Source organism: Trichechus manatus, unplaced genomic scaffold, assembly GCF_000243295.1.
Source record: "Trichechus manatus latirostris isolate Lorelei unplaced genomic scaffold, TriManLat1.0 scaffold00014, whole genome shotgun sequence".
NCBI classification, from domain to species: Eukaryota; Metazoa; Chordata; class Mammalia; order Sirenia; family Trichechidae; genus Trichechus; species Trichechus manatus.
The window spans coordinates 1,005,520-1,031,790 of NW_004443950.1; the positions used below are offsets into that span (position 1 = coordinate 1,005,520).

The 26,271-nt window shown below is 49.7% G+C and overlaps 4 protein-coding genes across 4 annotated transcripts in view; all 4 read left to right on the plus strand.

Annotated features, from left to right (window-relative positions):
- The first annotated feature begins 1,796 nt into the window (after positions 1-1,796).
- Positions 1,797-3,477, plus strand: DPEP2NB (DPEP2 neighbor). The gene is made up of 2 exons (XM_012554211.1): positions 1,797-1,863; positions 3,173-3,477. The coding sequence occupies exons 1-2, from the start codon at positions 1,797-1,799 to the stop codon at positions 3,475-3,477; spliced, it is 372 nt and encodes a 123-aa protein (XP_012409665.1).
- Positions 3,478-4,694: 1,217 nt separating this feature from the next.
- Positions 4,695-14,968, plus strand: LOC101353629 (dipeptidase 2). The gene is given in 11 exon segments (XM_023726770.1): positions 4,695-4,756; positions 7,713-7,802; positions 10,150-10,276; positions 10,627-10,729; positions 10,814-10,955; positions 11,240-11,309; positions 11,425-11,601; positions 11,944-12,028; positions 12,673-12,748; positions 13,420-13,555; positions 13,650-14,968. Coding segments are annotated over 11 exon segments (1,326 nt in total). The 3' UTR covers positions 13,908-14,968.
- SLC12A4 (solute carrier family 12 member 4) overlaps positions 13,914-26,271 on the plus strand; it is a 37,276-nt gene continuing 24,918 nt past the window's right edge. Inside the window, exons 1-2 of the mRNA XM_004371468.2 lie at positions 13,914-13,926; positions 19,254-19,261. The gene's annotated coding sequence lies outside the window, so the exon portion shown is untranslated. The remainder of the gene's footprint in view (positions 13,927-19,253; positions 19,262-26,271) is intronic.
- LOC101353886 (dipeptidase 3) lies at positions 16,496-20,621 on the plus strand. The gene is given in 12 exon segments (XM_023726821.1): positions 16,496-16,713; positions 17,009-17,135; positions 17,620-17,749; positions 17,834-17,975; positions 18,255-18,324; positions 18,420-18,467; positions 18,469-18,597; positions 18,914-18,998; positions 19,616-19,691; positions 20,169-20,313; positions 20,396-20,500; positions 20,502-20,621. Coding segments are annotated over 12 exon segments (1,395 nt in total).

The following is a 26,271-nucleotide window of genomic DNA, read 5'->3' on the forward strand; positions in this document are numbered from 1 at the left end:
ACTGATGAAGATCAAAGACTACAGCCTTCAGTATGGATTACACCTCAACATAAAGAAAACAAAAATCCTCACAACTGGACCAATAGGCGACATCATGATAAACAGAGAAAATATTCAAGCTGTCAAGGATTTCATTTTACTTGGATCTGCAATCAACGGCCATGGAAGAAGCAGTCAAGAATTCAAACGATGTATTGCATTGGGAAAATCTTCCGCAAAAGACCTCTTTAAAGTGTTAAAAACAAAGATGTCACTTTGAGGACTAAGGTGCACCTGATCCAAGCCATGGTATTTTCATTGGCCTCATATGCATGCGAAAGCTGGACAATGAATAAGCAAGACTGAAGAAGAATTGATCCCTTTGAATCATGGTGTTGGTGAAGAATATTGTATATACCATGGACTGCCAGAAGAACGAACAAATCTGTCTTGGGAAAAGTACAACCAGAATGCTCCTTAGAAGCAAGAATGGCTAGATTTCATTTCACATACTTTAGATATGTCATCAAGAGGGATCAGTCCCTGGAGAAGGACATCATGTTTGGTAAAGTGGAGGGTCATTGAAAGAGGAAGACCCTCAATGAGATAGAATGACACAGTGGCTGCAACGATGGGCTCAAATATAGCAATAATTGTGAGGATGGCTCAGGACTGGGCAGTGTTTCGTTCTGTTGGAACTGACCGATGGCGCCTAACAACAGCAGTGTGGGCCTGATCAGGCTAAAAGCAGGGTTTTCTGTTTCCTCCTCTGTCTCAGTAGTGCCTCATCACTGTTGACCATTTTTCACCTGGGCTGGTGTCCACCTCCCATCTCATCATTTCATCATGATTGAGTTGGTTGTCATTGCCTTTTTGAGTGGAGGGGAGTGTAGTAATAAGTTTGTCGGTTTATTAGGTTTTTTTTGAACGTCATGTTTAAATGGGTTCATCATTCATTCCCGCTCTGTGAATTTATTCGGGAGCCTCGTTCTGCCTTAGAGCACCTTTAACATCCCTTTCGGTGTCATATCACCTTTAAACGTCATGAGCTTATCCTCACATCCCATCAGTTATAAATCTGAAGCCCTAACATGAAGCCCTCAGTGACCCCCTAGCATTAGCAAAACACCTCTCCACTACCTGTGTGACCTTGGCTGGCCCCTTAACCTCTGAGTTTTCTTGAGTCCTCAGCTGTTAAAAATGTGAGGATTCTATGAATTTACATTTGGAGCAGGACAAGGTCAAGAACAGTCTCTCTCTTTGCTTTTATTTTTCCTGACTGGAATGTCCTTCCTCTCCTCTCCACATGACCAGATCTCACTTGTCCTTCAGGCCTACCTCCAAGAAGCCTTCCCTGATTCCCCTGTCCACACAAATCAGAATATCTCTCTCCAACTGTTGAGTGCTTGTGGTGAGTGCCGTACAACCTAGCTGTCTTTTAGGTCAATCTTGCCTCTCAAGGCAGTCTTAGAGTTTAGGTTTCTCTTGCCCTCCTGTGGTCACTGTGGCTGTGCCAGCCCCACAGGTGGGCTCCACAGGAAGTGGCCACTTGACTAGGACATAGGTGGAGAGGGCCAGGTGTGAAGGCCCAGGCAGGGTGTCTCTCTGCCTCCTCCCTGCTCTTCTCCACAAAACCCGGAGAGCCTTTAGCCTGCCCCTCAAGTCACAGATTCCTTATGTGACCTCACTGGGTAGTGATGACCTCACAGGTGTTCTCAGTTTCCATGGCAGCGTAACTACGCAAACGTGGTACCCTCGGGGAAACTTCCCTACCAGTTCTCTACGAGATAGCAGTCGGTTTGGTTGCTTGAGAGAGAATGTCTGACCGGATCTTCTATATTCACTCTAATTTGTCCTCTGTCCCCTGGGAAGGCAGTGCAGCAGGTAGGCCTAGGCCAGGCATCTACACAAGAGGTATTTTGTACACCCAACCTCACCAGGCTGCTACCCTTCCCTTTGGGCTTGCCCACTACAACTCAGAACTTCCCCATAAGTAGTACCAATGGTCTGGGGGTCCCTGCTCACTGTTGACAGCAAATGAGGTGTCATCCCTGGGTAAATTAGGTTGTAATCTTTATAAAGCTAGCCTTCCCCCTTTGTGCTACATGAAGCTTCCATTCAGACCCGTTCCTGATTGCCCTCTCAGCAAAAGCCAAGTATGTTTTTGTTGGCAAGGGATAGACAGCAGTTTGAGGAAGAGCTATGGAGGGCCTCTCATGAAGCTCACCTTCAGACCCTTCACCTTCACTGTGCTGTCATGAGACACACACATGGGTCACCTTAGACACATCTCAGACTGAGATGCTGAGTGCTGGGAAAGGGTGGTATCATAGCTGGGAAGAGCAGAAGAACCAAGGGGAGATGATGTGATACTGAAACTGGGGATCTGAGGAAATGGTGTCCCAGGAGGAGGCGTTGACGTTAAGAGGCTCCTCAAGCCTAGATTTGGTACCCAGAATCTGGCTCTGAACCTCCTGCTCACTCTGCCCCAGTACTTTTGCCTTTTTCTAATCTAGTTGAAAGTATCAGAAGGCTAGAGTTCAGTATGGTTGAACCAGGTAATATGAATGGGGCCCAAGAGGAACTGCCAAGGCGGGAAGAGTTCTTAAAAAAACCAAACCCATTGCCGTCAAATCGATTCCAACCCATAACGACCCTATAGAACAGAGAAGAACTGCCTCCATAGCATTTCCAAGGTTTTCTTTCTCCCGCAAAGTGGCTGGTGGGTTCAAACCACTGACGTTTTGCTTAGGAGCGAAGCACTTAACTACTGCACCACCAGGGCTCCTTGGGAGTGGTTCTTAACCAATTTATAGTAGATTTTCTTCCAAAACTTGGAAACAATTTCCATTAATACCTCAAAAGTGACAGGCCTTAAGAAATGTTTCCTGGGTTGTGGAAGGGAGAGATTGAGGGAGACTGATTGCAGTCATTTTTGGGTTCTACTGTTTTCTCTGGGGATGAGGAATAGATTTCCAAGTTGCCAGCTGCTGCCATAGGCTCCACAGAATTGTTTTTGCAGCCAACATCCCTTCTGCAGGGGATGCTTAGAAGCTATGGGTTAGGGCTATGTTTGGAATGCCAAGCAGTTAAGAGGGCTTCAGCCAGAAATAGAGAGATGTGAGAGAAGGGAGATCCTGGCAGCCAACTGTGTAAAGCAAACATGACTCATCAGTTCTGGTTTTCTTCCCAGCAGCAGTGGCTCCCACTTATCTTCCTACACCTGGTCACTACCATGTCCTCTACCGAGGGTGTGGAGAAACCCAGGTAGGCTGGCATGGGGAGACATACTGCCTGGTTGGCGGCTACCGGGCCTATGGGGATGCACCTGTGGCCACCCCAGCAAAGGTGGAAGCAGAGACGCCAACCCCCAGGAGGGCTCCCAAGAGACGCCGGCCTCTGGCAGAATCAGACGAAAACCCAGGCTGCTCTAGCCCCAAAATTCGGCGCTTGCAGCATGATGGCAGGAGGCTGACCCCCCAGAAGCTCGCTGGCTGAGCCACTCTGTGGAAAGGACACATGTTTAACTGCCTAAGACAGCTAGTGCCTCTTCTTGCAGTGGCTGCCACTGTCCATCCCTGGATGAGAACCTGAGCCATTCTGCCTGAGCCTTCCCCAGCCAGGAGCTCCCTTCCATACCATCTGGCCATTGGCAAGGAGCCTTGGAAACTGAGGTTTGAAATGAGAGGCTGCTTTGAACATACCGAGGCTGAAGCTGGCCTGGAAGAAAACCTGATGCTCCTCTGCTTAATCTTCTAGAGTCCTTTCTTGGGCAGAAGAAAGAGAATCTGCACTCTGCTAACCAAGGAAGAACAAGGTGCAGAGGGAAGGTACAGAGTGGCCTAGCAGGGGGCTCCTGGCTCTGAGTCATTACCAGCGGCCACCAGCAGAAACTAGGAGGGGCTGAGCTTCCTGAAACTGGAGGAGACCAGGAAGAAGCAATCTATAGCTACTCAGGGAGCCTCCCATCTGGAGTCTCAGGAGGCAGAATAGAGAAACCCAAGGAGACCTGCTACCTGGAGCAAGGAGAGGCTGGAGGAAGTCAAACAGCACCTTCCTGAGGCCCACATGCTCCTTTATTCCAGCCCTTTCTGGCCCCTGTGGGGTCCCAACTGCTCAATAAAATGATTTTCTGTAACAGTGTTGTATTTGAAATCCAGCCTTTCTAAAGCCAGGCCCCAAACCTCTCTGTTCTTTGAAGTACATCTTTACATGGCAAGGCCTGGTCCTGTAAGACCTTCCTCCAAGAAGGGCCTTTGGGTGCAGCTTCTAACTATGTGGGTCTCTCACTGACGCCTGTGCAAACTGGAGCAGGACACAGCAGGTTCTTTAAGGAAAGGAGAGCCTGATGAATGTGTGTGTGTGTGTGCGTGCGTGCGTGTGTGTGTGTGTGTGTAGGGAGAAGAAGGGCAAGACTGAAAAGATACTGTTCTATCTATCCATCCATCCATCTATTTATTCAATAAATATTTATTAAGTACCTATTATATACCAGCCACTATGCTAGTTGCTTGGGATATATTGGCGAATGAGTTGATCGATTGGGTCCTCAAGGCACCCACAAACTAAGGGAAGAAACAAACAAGTAAAATAATTTCAGATAGTTATAACTGCTATAAAGAAAAAGGATAAGAAGATAGAGTGATGAGGGGTGCTGCATTACGCAAGGTAGTCAGGGAAGACGAGGAGGCAACATTTGAGCAGAGATATGAGCCATGTGCAGAGCTGTGGGCAGAAACATTTCTAGTGGAGGAAACGGCAAGTGTAAGACTCTGAGGTAGGAATAGCCTGGCCGGTTCCAGAACCAGCAGAAAGGTCAGTGTGACTAGGGAGGAATAATTGAAAGAGAAGAATGAAAGATGTGGTTGGAGAAGTAGGCGTGAGCCAGATCATACTGGGCCTTGTCAGCCATGGTGTGATGTGTGGTTCTTAAGTGTGATAGGAAACCACGGGAAGGATTTGAATAGGGCAGAGAAATGATCTGATGTAGATATTAAGATCACTCTAACTGCTGTGTGCCATGGCAGGGAGGTACTGGCTGTTACCATGGAATGTCTCTCTCAACAGTTAAGGGAACAGCTGGTTGGTCCTGGGGAATGTGATGGAGGAGCAGCCAGCAGAGAATAAACAGACTCACCTGAGGGGTCTTGTGAAACATAGAGTTTCCCAACACCCATGCCATTCCTAAATTTTTAGGATAGAGCCTGGAAATCTGCAGTTTTAAAAGCTTCCCCTAATTACCAGTGAATAGAAAATATAAGACACAGAGGAACATATTCGATGATACCATGAGGATGCAATCAGCAAATTCCAAAACATGGAAAACTACAGGACAAAGGTCAAGATTTTTTTTCAAAAATAAATTATAAGGAAGAAAAAAAGAGGGAAGAGGAACCTACAAATGAAGAGCTATAACAACCAAGCAATGTGGGGATCTTGTCTACATTATAATTCAGACAAATCACTTGAAAAAAATTAGGTAGTCGGGTATATGAACATGATAGATATTTTATGGCATTAAGGAAGTGAAAGTGTTAAGTTTTAATAATGATATGGTAGTTATATCTATTAATAAGAGCCCTTATCTTTTAAAGAGGCATACTTAAATATTTGTAGATGAAATAATATCTGTGATTTGTTTTAAAATACTGTGGAGAAGAGGATGGATGAGGGTATAAATGAAACAAGATAGGTTATCAGTTGATAATTGTTGAAGCTGAGTGATGGGGGCTCAATACACTCTTCTCTCTACTTCTTTATGTTTGGCATTTTCCCTAATAAAAAGTGAAAAAATCAAAAGCTTCTCAGCTGCAGCCTGCTGTTTAACCAGGTTTGCAGTCGGTGAGGGCTCAGGTAGTCAGCTTGACAGGGTCAACTAGCTTATAGGAAGCCCTGGAAGCCAGGCAGAGGAGTGCAGACTTCCCACATAAAACCAGGGAGCATGGAGGGCTCTGAGGCAGGGTGTTCCACGAACAGCAATAGCGAGTTTTTGCAGAAAACTGGTCTGACAGGTCTCAGAGGTGAGCAGGCTAGGCTGAGCAAAAGAGCAAATCAGAACTTGAGGCTAAATGAGAAATCATATATGCCAGGAGTAGATGTTCGTTTGGCCAGTGCTGGCTCCCCACACTGGCTGCCCCCACAACTCACCCTTCTATGGGCTTATATGCCAGCATGTGTGATAACTGATATCTTGTCCAGCAACTGCACTGTGCAATCCCAGCAAAGGGCCAGTACCCAGTAGGTGATCAGTAAAGGATGTCTGGACAAACAGATGGGTGGATATAAGGAATTTGAGGCCTTTCCTGGTGAAAAAGGCAGAGGCCAGAAGTGAAGGGATCCGAGGAGCCCTGACACAGCCAGGAGGCATCAGTGTGACCATTTGCCTCCCCAGCAGCTGGCCTTCCTATACCCATACCTGTCCTCCCTCCTAGCCAGGTCCAGAGAGGGTTCTGTCCCAGGGACAATGGGCTACTCTCCCTACTACTGTTGGTTTCCTCAATTGGCTTTCATATGTCCCATGAACCCTCTCTGAAAATAAAGCCAGTCCATCCCAATCCAGGTAAGCTTGGCAGTGGTGAACAGGTAAGAGGGGATGGGCAGGAGTAGACTGAGTGTATCTTACCAAGTAGCTGGCCGCCATTCGCTGCAAGCTCCGGCTTCAGGAGGAGTTCCCAGGGCCTGGAGGACCTGCAGAGGTGGAGCCAAAAGAGACAAAGACTCTGGGTGGGTCTGGCCTGGGGTCCCAGACAGTCCAGTATAGCAGAAGGCTAAGCACATTTCTCCACAGACTTAGTCCTGTTTTCCCCATGAGCTGCCCCAAAATGCAGGATTCCCCTGCCCTGTGTTCTGGTGGACTCAGTATGGTGTCTGGGCAGAGGAGTGTGGAGGTCAGGAAAGAGCGTTCACCAGATGGGACAACTGCTTTGTTCCTCGGTGGCCTCAGAGGGAGAGCAGAACTAGTGGAAGAGAGCTTGCAAACTCTGGAGGATGGGGGACTTTGGTTTCAGATCCAGTTCCACCTGCCAGCTGAACCCGTTTTCTCACCTACAAGATGAGCTAGTAAAAAGCCTACTTTGTGGGTTGTTGGAGGCCTCATGGCATAGTGGTTAAAGGGCTCAGCTGCTACCCAAAAAGGTCAGCGGTTCAAACCCACCAGCCGCTCCACAGGAGGAATATGTGGCAGTTTGCTTCCATGAAGATTTACAACCTTGGAAACCCTATAGGGCAGTTCTACCCTGCCCTATAGGGTCACTATGAGTCAAAATCAACTCGATGGCAATGGGTTTGGTTTTTGGTTTGTGGTCTGTTGTGAGGATTGAGTGAGCTAAAGCATGTCAAACTGGTTGCACAGCTCCAGGCACACAGTAACTCTGGCTGCTCTTATTGTCACTTGTTCCATGAGGTGGGGGAAGATAGCAGCCTCCTGAGCCTACAACAAATGTGGAATGAGCACTTATGGTGTGCAGGCGTCGTGGCAGCTGCTGTAATACTGTGCACTCGTTATGTGTGGGAGTGGTGATGCGCTGCAGTATAGCGGTCATGGCCTGGTTGAGTTGAGTTCACCAGCCCCTGGAGAGAAGCTCCAAAATCAACCTTCTCCCCGCCCACTCCTGCTGTTAGGAGGAGGCAGAAGAAGGCAGCTGTTATTTATCTACTGGGACTTCCTGCCCGCCTCTTACCCATTCTTTACAGCCCCTCTGCCTACTTCCTGGGGGCTATCAGGAGTGAAACAGACAAGCTGTTTATCCCCTAAACCCACATCCTTGCCCTGGAGACCAGCAGATCCAAGAGCCTCTCACCCCTCTCTCCACTTGGCTGCGCTGGTGGGTATAGGGGGCAACTGCAGCAGTGGGTGGTGGACGAGGGAAGGGAGCTAGACCTGGGTTGAGGCTCCTGAGCCACCCCAGTCAGGGACACACCTGTTTCTGCTGTTTTCTGAGACAAAGCCCTAGGGGACTCACACTCAGCAGTGGATTCACCTAGAGATCCTCCAGCTGCAGACCTACCCTCAGCCAGTTTCAACCCCCTGCTGGCAATTTGCATTTCTAACAAGTTCCCACTTCGGAACCAGAACGAACTGGTTCAAAGCTCCGCCTCCAGCACAGCACCATTCGTTTCCTTTCCTCCTGGCCAGCAGGCACTGGCAACATCAAGTGCACAACCCTCAGATACACCCAGCCTGAGACTCCTTCCCAACACTTCCAGCTCCTCTGCAAGAGTTTTCCTCTTTTTGTTTTGGGGGGAATGCTTCTTTGGTCTCCAGTCTCCAGACTTAGGTCACTCAGTGTTGCTCACCTCTGCTACATGAGAAACGCCCCAGAGGTGAATCAGGGACTACCAAGGTTCAGGGCAAACCTTGAGAGGCTAAGGGGCAGGGGGAGGAGGTCGCTGGGGATGAAAGAGTTTAGGCACAGAACCTGCAGCCACTCAGGAGAGAAGTCCTCTGTGAGAGAGGGCCAGTCCAATTGAATGCATGTGGTGAGTGAGGAGTGGGGGTTCCTGGAGGAGGTGATTAGGGTGAGGGCTGGAGGCTGCGAATGGGGTGGAGCCTGCCCAGCAAGGAAGGAAGCTCAGCCCTGGAGGTTTCTGGGAGAGCAAGAGATAAGGTGGGTGTAGCCACAGAAACCCGGTGCCAGGCCTTTCCGGAGGACCAGTACATCTGACCTGCCAGAGCTTCCACCCTGAGGTAGGAGGGATCCTGGCCAGCAGGTAAGCCAGCAGCTGGGAGGAAAGTGCTGGGGAGAGGGGCTTTGCTGCCCTGGACATGACCTTATTTCTTTCCTTCCAAATAGCCAGCTGCCTGGTTTCTGCTCTGTTGAGTAGATGTTCCCTGACCCTCCCCAGATGCTTGCTCAATTCTCGTCCCTGGGGAGGTGGAGCATCTCCTTGGCAGGGTGCTCTTTCCTGAGGCTGAATGGGGAAGATAGGGAGGGGCGCTCCTCACCTGTCCCAGTTCCTGGCTTGAGTCCCCAGGGCATGGACACTTGGTCATGGGGTTAAAGTAGAGGAGAGAGAAGGCTGGGTACCCAGTCATGAGGTCAGGGGCAAAGAGCCCATTCGTGATTCTGTAGTCCCTAAGGTTAACCCCTCTTCCCAGAGATTATCTCTTCTGCCAACCTCCACCCCCATGTGGCCCAGGTCTGGGGGGCCTGGAGCCCAGGGTGCTATGACCACAGACAAACACCTGCAGGTAGCCCATGGAATGCCCAGGGCAGGCTGCAGGCAGACAGGGAATGTGATGTGTTCCGGAGAGGCCTCGGGGCAGAGGGTCACTCTCTGGAAGAGCAAGCTTGGGGACGGGGAGAAAGCCACCTGTCGGAGCAGGTATAGGAGCAGGGCCAGAGAGAGCCTACCAAGGGAGGCAAGTGGGTGCCCAAGGCAGAGGCTATACCCGGGCTGAGGGCAGGAAGACCGTGCTGCCCCCTGGCGGTCATGCTGTGCGTTGTCGCGAGTCCCCGTGCAACCCCTTTCTCAAGAGGCCGCACCACTGAGTAGCCTGAATCGAGCGAGAGTCGGGACCCCATCGTTGCCCTCTACCCTTCGCTTTTCCCTCTCAGGCTCCAGTGACCGGGCCCCCGCCCGCCTGCCAGGCCCTGTGCATCATGCAGCCCGTGGGCCTCGAGGGTCCCCGTGCCCTCCGAGGGATGTATCTGCTGCTCCTACTGCTGCTGCCGGCGCCTCCTACACCCATTACCTGCGCCCAGACCTTGCCAGATGCCCCCAGTGTCCCTACCCCTCTAAGCACCCCCAGTACCCTGACCATGCCTCCAGGCCCCCCCAGCACCCCCAGCCTTCGAGAGCGTGCACGGGCCCTGATGCAGGCCTTCTCACTTGTGGATGGGTGCGTAGGTGTGGTGCGGGGGCGGATGGGGGCTGAAGGCACCCCTGGGCAGGAGAGGGGGCCCTGAGCATGCAGGGCCAGTGAGGAGGCTCCCTCATACCACCCCTCGGTGCCCTCTCACCCCCATCACCCTCTCCTCCGTCACCCTTTTACTGGAGGAATTCTTCCCCCTACCCCTGGTCGGGCCTCAAGGGGCGTGTATAGTCTGTGTGACAGTGTCGAGTGGGTTCCTGACAGCCCCAGTCCTTGTGACATATTCTACCTTATCTGGAGTCCTAAGAGGCCCATCCACGTGTCCCTAACCTCATCCTGTCTTGACATCCCTCCAGCCACAACGACCTGCCCCTGATCCTGAGGAAATTTTACCAGAACAGGCTACAGGATGTTAACCTGCGCAGTTTCAGCGGCGGCCAGACCAGTCTGGACAGGCTTAGAGATGGCCTTGTGGGCGCCCAGGTACCACAGGGACACTCAGGGTGCCATGACATGGCTGCTGGGGTATGATGGGGAGTGCAGAGGCCCTAGAGACCAAAACAGGTTAGTGACATGGGAACTCAGTTACCATAGTGATGCGAAAAGTGCCATGACACGGATGCTGGGGGCTGCTGGGGCTAGAGTGAGCCAGCTTGGCAGGCATCAAGGTACCACAGAACAAACAGCATTTCCCATGTGGCCTCTAGGCCCACTGGGTGCTGTGCTGGTTGTGGAGGCTCTGAGAAACCCAGAGAGCTCCAAGGCAGCTCCTCCCTGCCCAAGTCCACTCCTAGTCTTCTCCCCAGTTCTGGTCAGCCTATGTCCCATGCCAGACCCAAGGACGGGATGCTGTGCGCCTCACCCTGGAGCAGATTGACCTCATCCACCGCATATGTGCCTCCTATTCTGAGCTGGAGCTTGTGACCTCTGCTAAAGGTAGGCACACTGCTGAGGGGTGTCAGGGACCTGACTGAGCAACTGAGGCCTCTGAAAGTGATCAGCTCACCTACCTGCCCCCAGCTCTGAACAACACCCACAAGTTGGCCTGCCTCATTGGTGTGGAGGGTGGCCATTCACTGGACAGTAGCCTCTCCGTCTTGCGTACCTTCTATGTGCTGGGAGTACGCTACCTGACGCTCACCCACACTTGCAACACGCCCTGGTAAGCACAATCTGTTGATGTAGGCCCAATGAGGCAGGAATCTGCCCGAGGTCACACTGAGGGCTCAGGCCAATGCTCTTCCCTAGAATTCAGCACTTACCCTGGAGTGGGGAGGGGAGCTGGGGTTTGCACGGTGAGACTGCATCCTTAGCAGGGACCTCCAAACTGCCTGGGTTCCTGCTCTTGCTCCAGGGGCTTGCAGGGATAGAGAGTCTGGCAGGGCCTCTAGGCTCTTGTGGCCAGGGTGTGGCCACTTGTCAGACTGCGTCCTGGCCATCCTGCAGGGCTGAGAGCTCGACTAAGGGCATCCACCCCTTCTACAACAATGTCAGTGGACTGACCAGCTTTGGTGAGGTGAGGACCCTGGTTCCATGCCCTGCCCTACACGAGCACACACGCCCCACCTGTTCCCTACAGATATGTGCTCACATGTGCATCCCTGAGGCCCTCCCCCAACCTGTCCCTGCAGAAGGTGGTGGCAGAAATGAACCGCCTGGGCATGATGGTAGACTTGTCCCACGTCTCGGACGCTGTGGCGCAGCGGGCCCTGGAAGTGTCACAGGCTCCTGTGATCTTCTCCCACTCAGGTGCCCGGGGTGTGTGCAAGAACACCCGGAACGTTCCTGATAACATCCTGCAGCTTCTGGTAAGAGACTGCCCTGGCCCTCGAACCTAAAGCAAGGAGGCCTGGAACCAGAGCTCCTGCCCCCTCGTCTTTTTCAAACCTGAACCTGAACACCTGCCCTGCAAACCCACAGTCCATAGCCTCCGAACTCTTGAGCCTAGGGATTCTAGGTGGTCAATATTCCTCTCCTCTCAAACCCGGGGCCAAGATACCACCACTCAAACCAGGGCTGAGACGTCTCCATTCACACAAACCCAGACAACAAGTGAAGTCTCCTCTGACACTCAAGGTCAGGGCTGAACACCCTCCTCCCAGGGGCCCAGAAGGAAGCCAAGCTGAGTGTCCATTTGTCCACCCCTGCAGAAGAAGAATGGTGGCATCGTGATGGTGTCCTTGTCCGTGGGGGTGCTGCAGTGCAACCTGTTAGCCAACGTGTCCACTGTGGCAGGTGAGCCTCGTCCTGGGCTCTCTGAACAGCTCTGACTTGGGCCTGAAGCCTTGGGGGCCTCAGGACTGCCCCAGTAGTTTGACCTACCTATGGGCAGGAGACACAACTCCCGAAAGTCCAGTGATAGACAGTCCACAGAACTTTGGGGCCTCAGAGTTGGTAGTGTGATACTGATGTGTGTAAGGGAGACAGTCAGATGCAGATGTCTCATGCTAACCATATGCTCCTCTGCAGGGGCTCCCAAAGTGCCCTGTCCCTGCCTCCAGCAAAGGGACTGGACAGCCCCTTAGGTCTCTAGGGGTCATCAGTTGCACTCTTTGTCCCTCTCTTATTCTCTGTACCTCTGGAGAGGAGCCCCCACCAGGTTTTCAAGGGGACTGGAGAGAGGGTGAATCCTGGACAGGGAATGGCCCATAGGGGTGGCTCTGGAGTCCACTCCAAACCTGAAGTTTGATCAAGAGCCAGCTGGCATCAGTTCAGGTCAGACCTCAGGGCCCTCAAGTTACCATACTGGGTACCAGGCCATGAAGGGCTTGGCCTGTGTGGGCTACAGGCTGCAAAATGGGGGATCAGCAGAGTTGAGCCCAGTCCCCACCCTAGCCTTGCCCTGGAAGCCCCACACTGCTGACTCTTCATCCCCCCAGACCACTTCGACCACATCAGGACAGTCATTGGATCCAAGTTCATCGGGATTGGTAGTGATTACGACGGGGCCGGCCAGTGAGTGCTTCCCTGTGGTTTGTGTGGGGCTGGGTGTGCAGCCATGGGGCCTTCACAGTCACCATGCCCCCATACCGTGTCCTTATGACCTTTAGGCCTTGGTGAGAGCCTCGAGTCTGCTGGCCCACCTGGCATCTCCCGACTTCCAGGGTCAGTTTCCTGGGCTCTACATGTCCCTCCTGTGGCCCAGTGGTCCCATGCCAGATCATTATATTTGGCTAAGCCCTGAGCCTCCACTGCCACCAGACAGAGCTCATCTGCCCAGCATGTGCACCCACTCCCAACCCCAGCAGACCCACTTCTCTAAGCAGACTATCAGCAAGGTCTTTGTGGGCTGAGCATCTGCCCTGCCTGCAGCCAGGCCTGCACATGCAAGGATTAGCCCAGTTCTTAAGAAGCTTTTCTTCTTCTTAATGGAGGAAAAATTTGCATTCAGTGAAAGGTGTAGATCTTAATAGTGCAATTCAATGAGTTTTGACAAATATTCAAGGAGGTTTCAGGGCCTCCTTCTGAAGGATGAAGAGCAGGGTGAATCACTTACCTCCTTCCAAGTCTACACTTCCCATATCTGACCAGGGCTGGGGTTCAGTGGGTCATAGGCACATAGAACTATGGCTGTGGGTCAGGCTGGCCAGGGGACCAGGGCTAAGACCTGATAGCTGGCCTGAAAGGTTCCCTCAGGGGCTGGAGGATGTGTCCACATACCCGGTGCTGATAGAGGAGCTTCTGAGACGTGGCTGGAGTGAGGGGGAACTTCAGAGTGTCCTTCGTGAAAATCTGCTGCGGGTCTTCAGACAGGTGGAACAGGTATGCTGGGCTGGGCAAAAGGGTAGCTCAGGTGCCAGAGCAGGTGCGGAGGACAGAGCTATGGGAGCTGCTAACCACCAACTGCCCCCTCCAGGTACGGGAGGAAAACAAGTGGCAAAGTCCCTTGGAGGATGAGTTCCCGGATGAGCAGCTGGGCAGCTCTTGCCGTTCTGTCCTCCCGCGTCTGCACCAGAGACAAGATCTTGTTCCAGACCAGAAACCAATTGTGACTCCAACACATTGAACACTCAAGTTATCATCTAAGTGGTCACTCTCAAAATCCTCCCTCCACATGGCCCCAGGGCTCACAGTGGTTGCCACCTTCCCAGTCCTCATCCTGTGGTTCTGGTGACCAGTCAGTCCTGCCAGATGTCACTATGGCAGCCGTAGACACCCCACGAAATTCTGCCCCAGTTGTGCAGGCACAACTATTTCCAGCAAATAAACATTTTAGACATGGAAGCAGGCATGAGAGTACTTCTCTGCAGTGGAAGTGGGTTCAGTGGCACAGGTGCCCAGTGCTGGTGGTTGGTAGAAGAACTTGCAGCCTCACTAACACAATCCTGACTGAAAGAAGTCAGACACAAAAGCTGGACACTGGAGCCAACTGCCACAGCTGAAGAAGCAAGGACCGGAACAGAAAACAGAAAAGACATCTTTTTCTATTTCCCTCTGGCAACTCCTATTGGCAGAACATAACTGGAAGCCAGGTAGCAAAGGGATCTAGAAATGTGGTTTCAAGAGTTCAAGCCCCAGCATCACAGAGCAGAGTGCAGAAGGGTGGATCTGGACTTGAGAGACAATTGCTTCATAACCAGCCCAGCTGCAGGCCTGCGGGGTACTAATTCTGATTCACTGTTTCTCCGAAGGTGTATTCCTTTGTGTTCCAACTCAAAGCTAGGCTAGTTCACCAGGTCCTTTCTTACCCTGGTGGTCCCTGGGCACTAATCTCAGTTTCCTTAGCCGCATAACACTCCTAAGGGAAAAAACAGCCCCAAAGGCCAGGCTTATCTCTTTGGGCTTGCAACCCCCCCTGGATCATCTCCAAGTAATTCTTCAATATCTTGCTAACTCTATGGCACCTTCAAGAAGATGCTTTATATATATATATTTTTACAACATACAAAAAGATGCTTTTTATATTTTGCCCAATTTTCCTAGCTGTTGTCAGGAGTGGAACTTTGATTTACCTACTCAACTCTAACTAGACATTTTAAACTGTATTTATGTATTACTTTGATAATATTTTTAAAATTAATTTTAAGCATTATGCCCTCTCCTTTCACCTGAGATGAATATAGGAAACAGCTGTAAGTGCAATGCTTCTGTACTTTTGATAAACTATTAGCAAAGTCATCATTCACTATTTTGTTCAATGTCACTTAAATAAAGGATCCACTCAAGTTTCTGAGAGACCAGAATAAACCCTGTCTCTCTTTCTTTTTGCCCTTCCTGAGAAAGCAAAAGCTGGAGGCAGATGGTCTTTAACCCCAAGACACAAAGGAGGCAGAGATAGAGAGGGGGTAGTAGTCACCCTGAGGCCAAGGTCCTTCTCCAGGGGCTCTGAAGTGGAGGACCGCTTGTCTTGGAGCCCAACAGGCAGACACAGAAGAAGGGCAACTCAGATTTCAGTCTGTGTTATTGGCCCCTCTCAGCTTGACAAAACCTGGTCCAGGCCCCCCAAACCCATTACTGTCAAGTCAGTTCCAACTCACAGTGACCCTATAGGACAGGGTAGAACCCCTCCATAGAATTTCCAAGGCTGTAAATCTTTACAGAAGGAGACTGCCACATCTTTCTCCTGTGGAGCGGCTGGTGGGTTCAAACCACTGACCTTTCAGTTAGTAGCCGAGTGCTTAACCACTGTACCACCAGGGCTCCTTGGTCCAGGCCCAGGAGGCTCAGATACAGCCCAAATACAGTTCTGAGATCAGCTCCCCTACACTGGGGCTTTTCCAGCAGAAAATGATTAATTATACTGTCCAGGCCTCCAGCTAGCCTGGAGACCACCTTGTCTCAAAGGAGGATTTCTGCCCCAAGTGAAGTCATGCATTGGACATGACCTTGTCCCTCCTACTCTATGCCTTGGAGGATCCTCTGGCTCATCCCCCAAACACAGTTGTCCTGCCCAAACTAGACTTTTGCCTGAGCCATTGGCCAACCTGGAATGCCCTCTCCACCCCTTTGTGGGATCCAAACTCCATCCCCTTTCATAGCTCACCTCTGCTCTGGTGCCTTCACCAAACCCCTTCCACCAGTTCAGCCCTCACCAGCACCACCCACGACCGTCCTCAGCCAGGATGACCATACTACAGAAAGAGATGAGACGTAAGAGATGAGACATAAAGACAGTAGATAACCCCTTTCCGAAGATGGCCACCATTAATTAACATTTGATATGTAGACTCCTCTACAGCCTTTTTCTGTGTGTGTATTAATATATGCACAGAAACAAAATGCAATACTAGATGCTAAAACAAAATGGTCTCCTTCCATAAATAGTGTTCTTAAATGTCACTTTTCATGTAACAGTATAGAAAGAATTTCTGGCAGTCAAAACACATACAGTATATCTAATTCAATCTTTTAAATAGGGGCTTAGCGTTTCATGGAATATTTGACCGGTTGGGGAGGTAGAACACATCCCTGCAGCTAAATTCACACATAGGTCCCTGGTTTGTCTAGCTAGGGAGTGAGATTAGGAAGACCCCTTTCGGGCTAGGGGCAGGAAGGCCATGCTGCCCTCTGGCGGTTGTGCTACTCTGTGTCGCGGCTTCCCGCGCGTCCTTCGCAGGGTCTTGTGACTCCAGCCCCTTCCTTGGGAGGCGGCGTTGCAGGGTCTCCTGAATTCAGGGTCGAGACCCCATCGTGGCACTCTGACTCTCCCTCCTCAGGCTGCCGCGACTGGCCCCCACACTCGCCTACCGGGCCCTGTGTATCATGCGGCTCGCAGGACTCAAGGGTCTCCACGGGCTCGACCGGCTGCGTCTGCTGCCCCTACTGCTCCTGCTGCTTCTGCCACCGCCTCCCGCATGCATAACCTGCGCCCTGACTCCGCCAGACGCCCCCAGTGCCCCGACCACGGCAGGCGTCCGCAGCGCCCCCAGCCTTAGAGAGCGTGCGCGGGCCCTGATGCCGGCCTTCCCACTAGTGGACGGGTGCGTAGGGGCGGTGCAGGGATTGGTGGTAGCTGAAGGCATCTCTGGGCAGGGGACAGGGCCCTCAGTGTGCAGGGCTAGTGAGGAGACTCCCTCACACCACCCCTTGGTGCTCTCTCCCCCACCATTACTCCATTCCTGGTGGAATCCCCCCTTGAAGCCTTGCCTCAGGAGATCTCCCTATTGTCTGAATGACAGAGTGAGGTGGGGGTGGGACAGGCAGAGGCCTGCTGACATGTCCTGCCTGACTTGGAGAATGGATCCCCACTCTGACCCTGTCTTGACATCCCTCTAGTCACAACGACCTGCCTCTGCTTTTGGCACATCTTTTCCAGAACAAGCTACAGGATGTTAATCTGCACAATTTCAGCCGTGGCCAGGCCGGCTTAAACAGGCTTAGGGACGGCCTCGTGGGTGCCCAGGTATCACAAGGTGCCATGACAGGGCTGTTGGGGAATGTTGGGGCCACATAAACCTAGGTAGGCCAGCCCCTATGTGACTAGGTACGATGGGGCACACAGTGTGTCATGATGTAGCTGCTGGGGAGTGTGGGGACCTTGGAGACGAAGACAGGCCAGCTGTATGGGCACCTATTTTCTGTGAGGACACACATAAAGTGACAGAAAATCCCCTGGTGAGTGTAGGAGCTTCTGGAACCACCTAGGACATGGTGAATTGGCCTTGGAGTATTTAGATAGCACAGGAAAAAGAATAGCAGGCCATGATGTGCCAAGAGTTTAGCCACTGGGAATAGGCTTAATAGGCATGAAGGTAACATGGGGTTATGCAGTGTCTAACTTGAGGCCACTGGCCCAATGGGTCCCATGGTGGCTGAGGCAGGTGTGACAGGCTAGGGGATTTGGAGACCACCCTGGCCTCAATCTAGACTCCCGGGCCTATTCCCAGTTCTGGTCGGCCTACGTCCCATGCCAGACCCAGGACCAGGATGCTGTGTGCTTCACACTGGAGCAGATTGACCTCATTCAATGCATATGTGCATCCTACTCTGAACTGGAGCTTGTGACCTCAGCTGAAGGTGGGCTGGCAGGTGGGGTATGGTCAGAGGCTCAGTCTGGTGGCTCAGGCCCAGGCCCTAACCACTTGATACACCCTTCTCCAGGTCTGAACAGCACTCAAAAGCTGGCCTGCCTCATTGGCGTCGAGGGTGGTCACTCACTGGACAGCAGCCTCGCTGTGCTGCGTAGTTTCTATCTGCTTGGAGTGCGCTACCTGACGCTCACCTTCACCTGCAGCACTCCCTGGTGAGCATAGTGCCTGGCCAGGGTGGAATGGCCAAACATGTGATAGGGAAACTGCCCATCCCTGGAATGGGCCTGACCAGAAAGGGGAGATTAGAGAGGCTCCTAGAGGGAGGATGGACTGCCAGCAGGTCTCTCACACTTCCAGAAAGCAGCTGGTCGTGGGTCCTTGCTCCTGTTCTAGAAGTGGGATGGATGGACAGACAGAGGGACTACAGAGCCCCTAGGTTCTGATGGCCAAGGTATGGCCAGCTATATTGCCCTCTCCTGGCTGTCCTGCAGGGCAAAGAGTTCCACCAAGTTTAAACACCACTTCTATATCAATGTCAGCGGGTTGACCAGCTTTGGTGAGGTGAGGACCCTGGTTCCATATCCCTCCCTACCCACTCCCTACAGATATGTGTGCTCACACGTGTACCCCTGATATCCCCCCAACCTGTCCCTCAGAAGGTGGTGAGGGAAATGAACTGCCTGGGCATGATGGTGGACTTGTCCCTATGGATCGGATGCCTTGGTACGGCGGGTCCTGGAGGTGTCATGGGCTCCTGTAATCTTCTCCCACTCAGCCGCCAGAGCCGTGTGCAACTATTTGCTGAATATTCCCGATGACATTCTACAGCTTCTGGTGAGCAGTCACCCCAGCCTTTGAACCCGGGGCTAGGCATGCTCCATGCAAAGACTCTTGAACCTAAACAAAGCTACTGGCCCAGGCCTCACACTCCCTCCAACCCAAGGCTCCCTTCAACCCAAGGCTCCTCCATCACTGAAACTCAGGCCCAAATAAGCTCCACCCAGGGAACCCATAAACCCAGAGAGGTGGGGCCTCTTCCATCTCCTGAAGCCAAGGCTGAGCACTGTCCTACCAGGACCACCAGAGTACAGGAGGGCAGGCAGTCAGGCTGGAAGGGACAAGCTGAGTGTCCATTTGTCTATCCCTATAGAAGAAGAATGGTGGCATCGTAATGGTAACGCTGTCCATGAGGGTGCTGCAGTGCAACCTGTTAGCCAATGTGTCCACTGTGGCAGGTGAGCTCCTTGTGCAGCTCTGGCTTGGGCCACCGGGACCCTCAGTTTGGCACACCTGTTGGGCAATAGGCAGACCTCCCAAGAACCTAGGGGCAGCAGACACAGATCTTCTGTGCCACCCAGAACTGGGGCTACAGAGTTGATACTGATGGGTGTGTGGAGGCAGTCAAACACAGGGGCCAGGTGTTAACAGTCTGCATTTCTGGTAGGGCTTCCAGAGGGTCCTGACCCTTCCTTGGACTAATGCACTGGCAGCCCCTCAGGTCTCTGCCTCTGGGTCTCATTTTTGCTCCCAGTCCTTGAACCTCTCTTATCCCTCACATCTCTGGGCAGGATAGGCAGGACCCCATTAGACTCTCAAGGAACCCAAAGGCAGGGTGGCTTCTGGGCAGGAAAAGGCCCAAATAGGCAGTGCTGAGGTCCACTCCAGGTCCACAGCCTAACCTGTAGCCACTTCAGATCTCACAACTGGCCATGAATTCTATGGAATCAACTGTCATGGCCTGGAGTGCTGTGGGTGGGGAAACTGGTGAGGGTCTGAGCTTCCCCAGACTAGGGCTGGTCCCAGGGTCTAACTCCAACCTGGTGCTGCCCTCCACTAACCCCTACCCCTCTAGATCACTTCGACCACATCAGGGCAGTCATTGGATCTGAGTTCATCGGGATTAGTGGAAATTATGATGGGTCTGGCCGGTAAGTATTTCCCTGGGTTTTGTCTTAGGCTGGGATACAGCAGGGAGGCCTTTAGTCTCAGTCTCCCATCTCGTGGTCCTCCCATCCTGAGGTCTCGACCACAGGCTCTGGTCTTCCAGCCAACCTGACATCTCGCCACTCCCAGGCCTGTTTCCAGGGCTCCCTCTGTGTCTCGTGTGGTCCAGTGGACCCACTCCAGGTCATTACACTTGCTAAGTACTCCTCCCCTCCCAGACACAGCTCATCTGCCTAACATGCTCCCACTCCCAGCCCAGCAGACGTATTGCAGAAACCCAGCCTTCAAGGAGCTTCCAAAGTTGCATTCAGTAGGGTGAAGAACATGGCTTCAGTGAGCCTTCAGTTTCCCACATAAATGGCTGGGGCTGGTGGATCAATGGGCCCTGAACACATTGGGTAGAAGGCCTAGAGCAAGATCAAGGCTGAGGTCCCACAGCTGACTGGTGGGTGGCCACACAGATTCCCTTAAGGGCTGGAGGACGTATCCACATACCCGGTGCTGATAGAGGAGTTGTTGAGACGTGGCTGGAGTGAGGAAGAGCTTTGGGATGTCCTTCGCGGAAACCTGCTGAGGGTCTTCAGACAAGTGGAACAGTTATGCTGGGCTAGTCAAAAAGATGCTCCAGTGGTTTGAGCTGGTGAGGAGGGGGCTGTGGGAGCCACTGACTGCTGACTCCCACCCCCAGGTGAGAGAGGAAAACAGTGGGCAGAGCCCTGTGGAGGATGAGTTTCCAGACAGGCTGCTGGGCGTGTCCTGCCACTCCCACCTCCTGCCACAGCCTCACGGCGAGTCATGACCTGGAGCTGAACAAGTGGCCAACCAGTCACGTCCTCCAGAGGCCCTCAAAAGCCTCCCCATTTGCCCTAGTGGCTACCACCACCTTCTCAATCCTCATCCTTTGGCTCTGGTGACCTGGCCACTCCCCTAGATTTCACTGTGGCAGTCGCAGACTCCCCAGAAAGTCGCCCTCCTAGTCATCCAGGCACAAGCATATGCTGAAAATAAACATTTTGGCACAGAGCCAGGTCTGAGTGTCCTTCCTTCTTCACAGATGGGGATGGGGTCTGGTGGGTGCAAGCTCCCAGTGCTCTTGAGTGGTGAGGGGTCTTGTGGTCTAGCCCCAGCTACTCAAGGCAGGTGGTTCCATTTGCCTCCAGCATTGGCTGTCTCAGGAAGGGCAGAGGCATCTTACGAAATGCTTATGCTGAAAGAGGCACAGCCTCTGCAAAGCCTGCAGCCCACAGAACACAATGGAACTGAGTTCAGTGTCAATCCCATCATGGAGTGTGACAGTGGGTGGGTTCCCAGTCTTCTTCTAAAAGGCTTAGATTTGTTTTTATGAGAAGCTAATACTGTTTATAGAATAAATATAACTGGTTTGCAATGGGCAGGAGAGAAAGTATGTAAGGATTTTAGATTTTTCAGATGATGTCCTCTGATTTTTTTTTTAACTCATTTTTAAGTGGAGGGAAAAAAATCACCAATTCGTTAAACTTGAAAAAAAGAAAGAAAGAAAAGAAACTAATGCTGTGTGCTTGTCTAACTACAGACCCTCCTTCTTTGGCTATTTTCCTCTCCCAGTCCACAGAGGTGAGTCGGAGCCAGATCGAAGTTCCTTCCGTGAGAACTTGATATTAAATCACATGTCCATATATGTGCAGATCTATTTCTGAATTCTGTCTCATTTATTTGGGTTATGTATTCTTGTATTAATACCACTATCCTAATAATGGCAACTTTAAAATAACTTTTGGTATCTGGTAGAGTGAGTCCTCTCGCCATGTTCTTTGAGAGTTTTATATTAGTCAGGGTTTGATTAGACAAGCAGAATCACTATAAATGATAGCTATAAAATAAGGAGTTTGTTATAGGAATTAGAACTTTTGGAAATGAAGGAGCTGGTTGAGAAATCCATGCAAGGCTGTTGCCCCTGCATTTGGTGTTGGGTCTTAAGTCTGTATAGGTAAGCTGGACCAACAGTCAAGAAGGAGAGCTGGATATGAGGTGGAGGAGAGCAAGGATGAACCCATAAGGACAAACTGGGACAACTGAATACCCATTTGGACAAAAACAAAGACAAAAAACAGAGAATAATGACCCCTATCTCACACTGTACAGAATGCAACATACAGAATAAAATTAATTTGAATGTGTTATTGATCCAAATGCAAATGGTAAAACAATAAAGCTCTTACAGGGTAGTGTGGGAAAATATATTTGTGACCTCAGCATAAGGACACTGGACACAAAAAGCATTAACTACAAAGGAAAAGACTGATACACTGGATTATATTAAAATTAATGACTTCTGTTCATCATAAAATACTATGAAGAGTGCAAAAGCAAGCCACAGAATGGGAGAATTTTTCAACACATATAATTGACAAAAGGCTTATATCCAGAGACAGACAACCCAAAATAAAAATGGGCAAGACACTTGAATAGAAACTCTACAAGAAAAGACATCCGAATAATCAATAAACATAAAAAAGGTGATCAACCTCATTAGTCACTAGGGAAATGCAAAATAAAAGTCATAATGAAGATGACTAAAATTCAACAGATAATACCAAGTATTGGTAAGGAGATGGAGCAACAGGCATTCTCACACCCTGCTGGTAGCAGTATGAATTAATAACACTACCTTGCAAAACAGTTTAATATTGTCTACTAAAGTTAAAGATACACATGTCTAAGGACTTAGCAATTCTTTTCCTAGATACAGAGCCAGCAAAAATGTCTGCACATGTGCACCAAAAGACATGAGCAAGTATGTTCAGAGAGAATCCCCAGTTGCAAACAACCCAACAGTAAAGTAGAGAAATGAACTGTGGTATATTAACTCAGTGGAATAGTATACGGCAATGAAAAAGGAACAAACTACAGTTACACACAATGTAGATGAATCTCACAGAGTAATGTTGATTGAAAGAAGCCAGACACAAAATAATACATATTGTATTATTCCTTTTATATGAGGTACAAAAGCAGGCAAAACTTATCTATGCTGTTAGAGGTCAGTTATCCTTGGGGGAGGTGATGACTGGAAGTGGGCATGAGGGAGAGCTTCTGGGTTGCTGGTTCTTGATCTGGGTGCTGGTTACACGGGTGGATTCCTTTTGTGAAAATTCAGCAGGTCATACACTTAGGGTATGTGAACTTTTCTGTATGGATATTATTCTTCAATAAATTTTTTTTTTAATAACAGGAAAAGCTAAACTTAATGGTCAGGGATACATATTCGGGGTGTAACTTTTATCCAGTATAGGAAAGCAAGGCAGTGGTTATCATAAAAATCAGTATATTGTCAGAAAGATGCCTTCTTGGGTGGGCAGGAAGAGGGCAGCAGCTGGAAAGGGCATGAAGGTAGGTCTGGAGTTCTGGCAATGTTTATATCTTGACTTGGGTGGTGATTAGCTAGATGTTTACTTTGTGATAATACACTGAGATGTCAAATAGTGTGAAAAGGCCCCTGCCCCACCCTTCTCTATCCTCACATTCCCCATGCCCAGTTCTATACTCTCAGCAACCACTTTCAACTCTTTTAATCTTCCCTGAAGATTCTAGCTGCTTTGGCCTCCCCAAATACTGATTTCTTTCTCCTCAACGCAGCAAGACCACTGGGCTCTGTTTGGGCCCTCCTTACCCTCCACATTGAGGCATGGGAATTGCCTCTTGGCAGTAAACTAGTGCAACTGTAGGGCTCACTGCATTTGTTTCCCTTTCTTCAGGGATTATAGTCCTGTGTGGACTATTGTCTGAAAACCATTGTTTTATACATTTTGTTCAGAGTTGTATTTGTTTTACACAGAAGGGAAAATGTGGCCCTCTGTTATGCCATCATGGTTGGAAGCAGAGGTTCTGTTGAAGCATTCTTCATAACTAATTTTTGTTCCAAGGATGCTTGACGAAAATATATATTTTTAAATTGTTGGATGTAGAACTCTATACATGTCTATTAGCTCATTAACTGTGCTGTTGAAATCTTACATCCTTGCTGTTTTTTTCTTAACCTATTTGTAACAATGATAGTTGTCTTGAATCTTCCATTATGATGGTATATTTATCAGTTTCTCCCTATAGTTCTTATAATTTTTTATTCAAATATTCAAGGCTATTTTATTAGGTGCATTAATGTTTACAATTTCTATGTTTTCTTGATGAGCTGAAACTTTTATCATTATGTAATGAGCCTCTTCATCCCTATTTTATTGGATATTAACTATATTGAATATTATATTATCCCAAAGGCTCTAGGAGACAATCCTTCTTTGCCTCTTCCAGCTCCTGGTGGTTCCAGGCATTCTTTAGCTTGGGCTATGTGACTGTAATCTCTGCCTCCATCTTCACATCACCTTCTCTCCTGTGTCACTGTCTCAGATCTCACTGTCCTTTCTCTTATAAGGACACCAGTCATTGGATTTAGGGCCCTCCATGAATTCAGGATGAATTCATCTCAAGATCTCTAATTACATCTGCAAAGACCCTTTTTTCAAATAAGGTACCATTCACAGGTTCCAGGGGACATATCTTTTGGGGGTCACTATTGAATCCACTAATGGAGCCCTGGAGCCCTGGTGGCGCAGTCGTTAAGAACTTGACTGCTAACCAGAAGGTTGGCAGTTCCAGTCTACCAGCTGCTCCTTGGAAGCCCTATGGGGCAGTTCTACTGTGTCCTATGGGGTCACTATACATTGAAATTGACTCAATGGTAATGACTTTTTTTTTTTTTTTAAAGGAGCCCCGGTGGCACAGTGGTTAAAGCACTCAGCTAACTGAAAGGTCAGCGGTTTGAACCCATCAGCCACTCCATGGGAGAAAGACATGCTTTCTGTAAAGATTTACAGTCTTAGAAACCCTATGGCACAGTTCTACTCTATCCTTCAGGGTTGTTATGAGTTGGAATCGACTCGACTGCAGTGGGTTTGGTTTTTTTATTCAATCCACACTACACAATGCTTACTCATGGAATCCAGCCACTATGTCAAAGAGCTGTCAAACAGCTCATGGAGATGCCCACATGTAGAGGACACAATGCTCCTGGTCCACAGCCCCAGTTGAGCTACAGCCAGTAATAATTTGCTAGTTATGTGTATGACTCATCTTGGAAGTGGGTCCTCCAGCCTAAACTGATGTCATGTAGAGAAAAGCTGTCCCTATGACGCTTTACATAAATTGCAGATTTGTGAGCAAAACAAATGCTTTTCTTGACTGTTGCTGTTTTACGCCACAGTGTTTCGGGTGATTTGTTATGCAGCAATAGATCCCTAAGCAGATCACAAAACAGTTCCATTTTTCATACCTTATATTTCTGCTTGTTCTTTTTTTTAATAATTAATTTTTATTTTACTTTATTGTTGTACTTTAAGTGAAAGTTTACAATTCAAGTTAGTCTCTCATACAAAAATTTATATATACATTGTTATGTGACCCTAACTTCTCTCCCTATACTGTGACAACACATTCCTCCTTTCCACCCCTGATTTCCCATGTCCATTCAACCAGTTCCTGACCCTCTCTGCCTTCTTATCACCTCCAGACAGAAACTGCCCATTTAGTCTCATGTATCTACTTGAGCTAAGAAGCACACTCTTCATGAGTATCATTTTATGTCCCATAGTCCAGTCTAATCTTTGTCTGAAGAGTTGGCCGCAGGAATGGTTTTAGTGCTGGGTTGACAGAGAGTCCAGGGACTGTGCTTTCTGGGGTTCCTCCATTAAGTCTGGTCTTTTTACTAGAATTTGAGTTCTGCACCCCACTTTTCTCCTGCTCCATCAGGGACTCTCTGTCATGTTACCTGTCAGGGCGGTCATTGGTGGTAGCTGGGTACCGTCTAGTTCTCATCTCAAGCTGATGCAGTCTCCGGTTTATATGGCCCTTTCTGTCTCTTGGACTACTACTTTCCTTGTGTCTTTGGTGTTCTTCATTCTCCTTTACTCTCTCCAAGTGGTTGGGACCAACTGATGCATCTTAGATGGCCACTTGCTAGCTTTTAAGACCCCAGATGCCACTCACCAAAGTAGGATGCAGAACATTTTCTTAATAAACTTCGTTATGCCAATTGACCTAGATGTCCCCTGTCTGCTTTTTCTTTTTTATGCTTTCTTTTTGTTGTTTCATATTGCTAATATCCTCCCTTATCTTTTTTCCCTTTCCTTATCTTTTGTAATGCTTATTAGCCTAATTTTGAATTATTGATCTGTGTGTTCTAATAATTCTCCTGATATAATCTGCAATCCAGTATGTTTTCATTTTAATTGTCTGTGGTCCTCAAATGTCTTTTTATTTTTGCCTGTGAGCTTATTTTCCATGATGATACATGCTACTCAGTCAGTCCATTGTTGGAGAAGTTGTATCCTAGCCATAGAGTCGCATCTAAGGTTGTTGGTGGGGGTTGGGGTGGCCTATCTTCCCCATACAGGATCTGACCTTCCCTGAGGAGAGAGGCCATATCTGGGGGTGGGAATGTGAGTTATGCGGAGTGATAGGGAGGACCAAGACAGCACCTGTTCATTCTTTATTCAAAAAACGTTCTGGCGCCAGGTACAGAGGATACTGGGG

Excerpts from the sequence above, each read along its gene's own strand:
- DPEP2NB (XM_012554211.1), top strand. The coding sequence starts at position 1,797 with ATGTCTGACCGGATCTTCTATATTCACTCTAATTTGTCCTCTGTCCCC. Across the intron at positions 1,864-3,172 it reads CTGGGAAGGCAGTGCAGCAG|CAGCAGTGGCTCCCACTTAT; the intron begins GTAGGCCTAGGC and ends TTTTCTTCCCAG.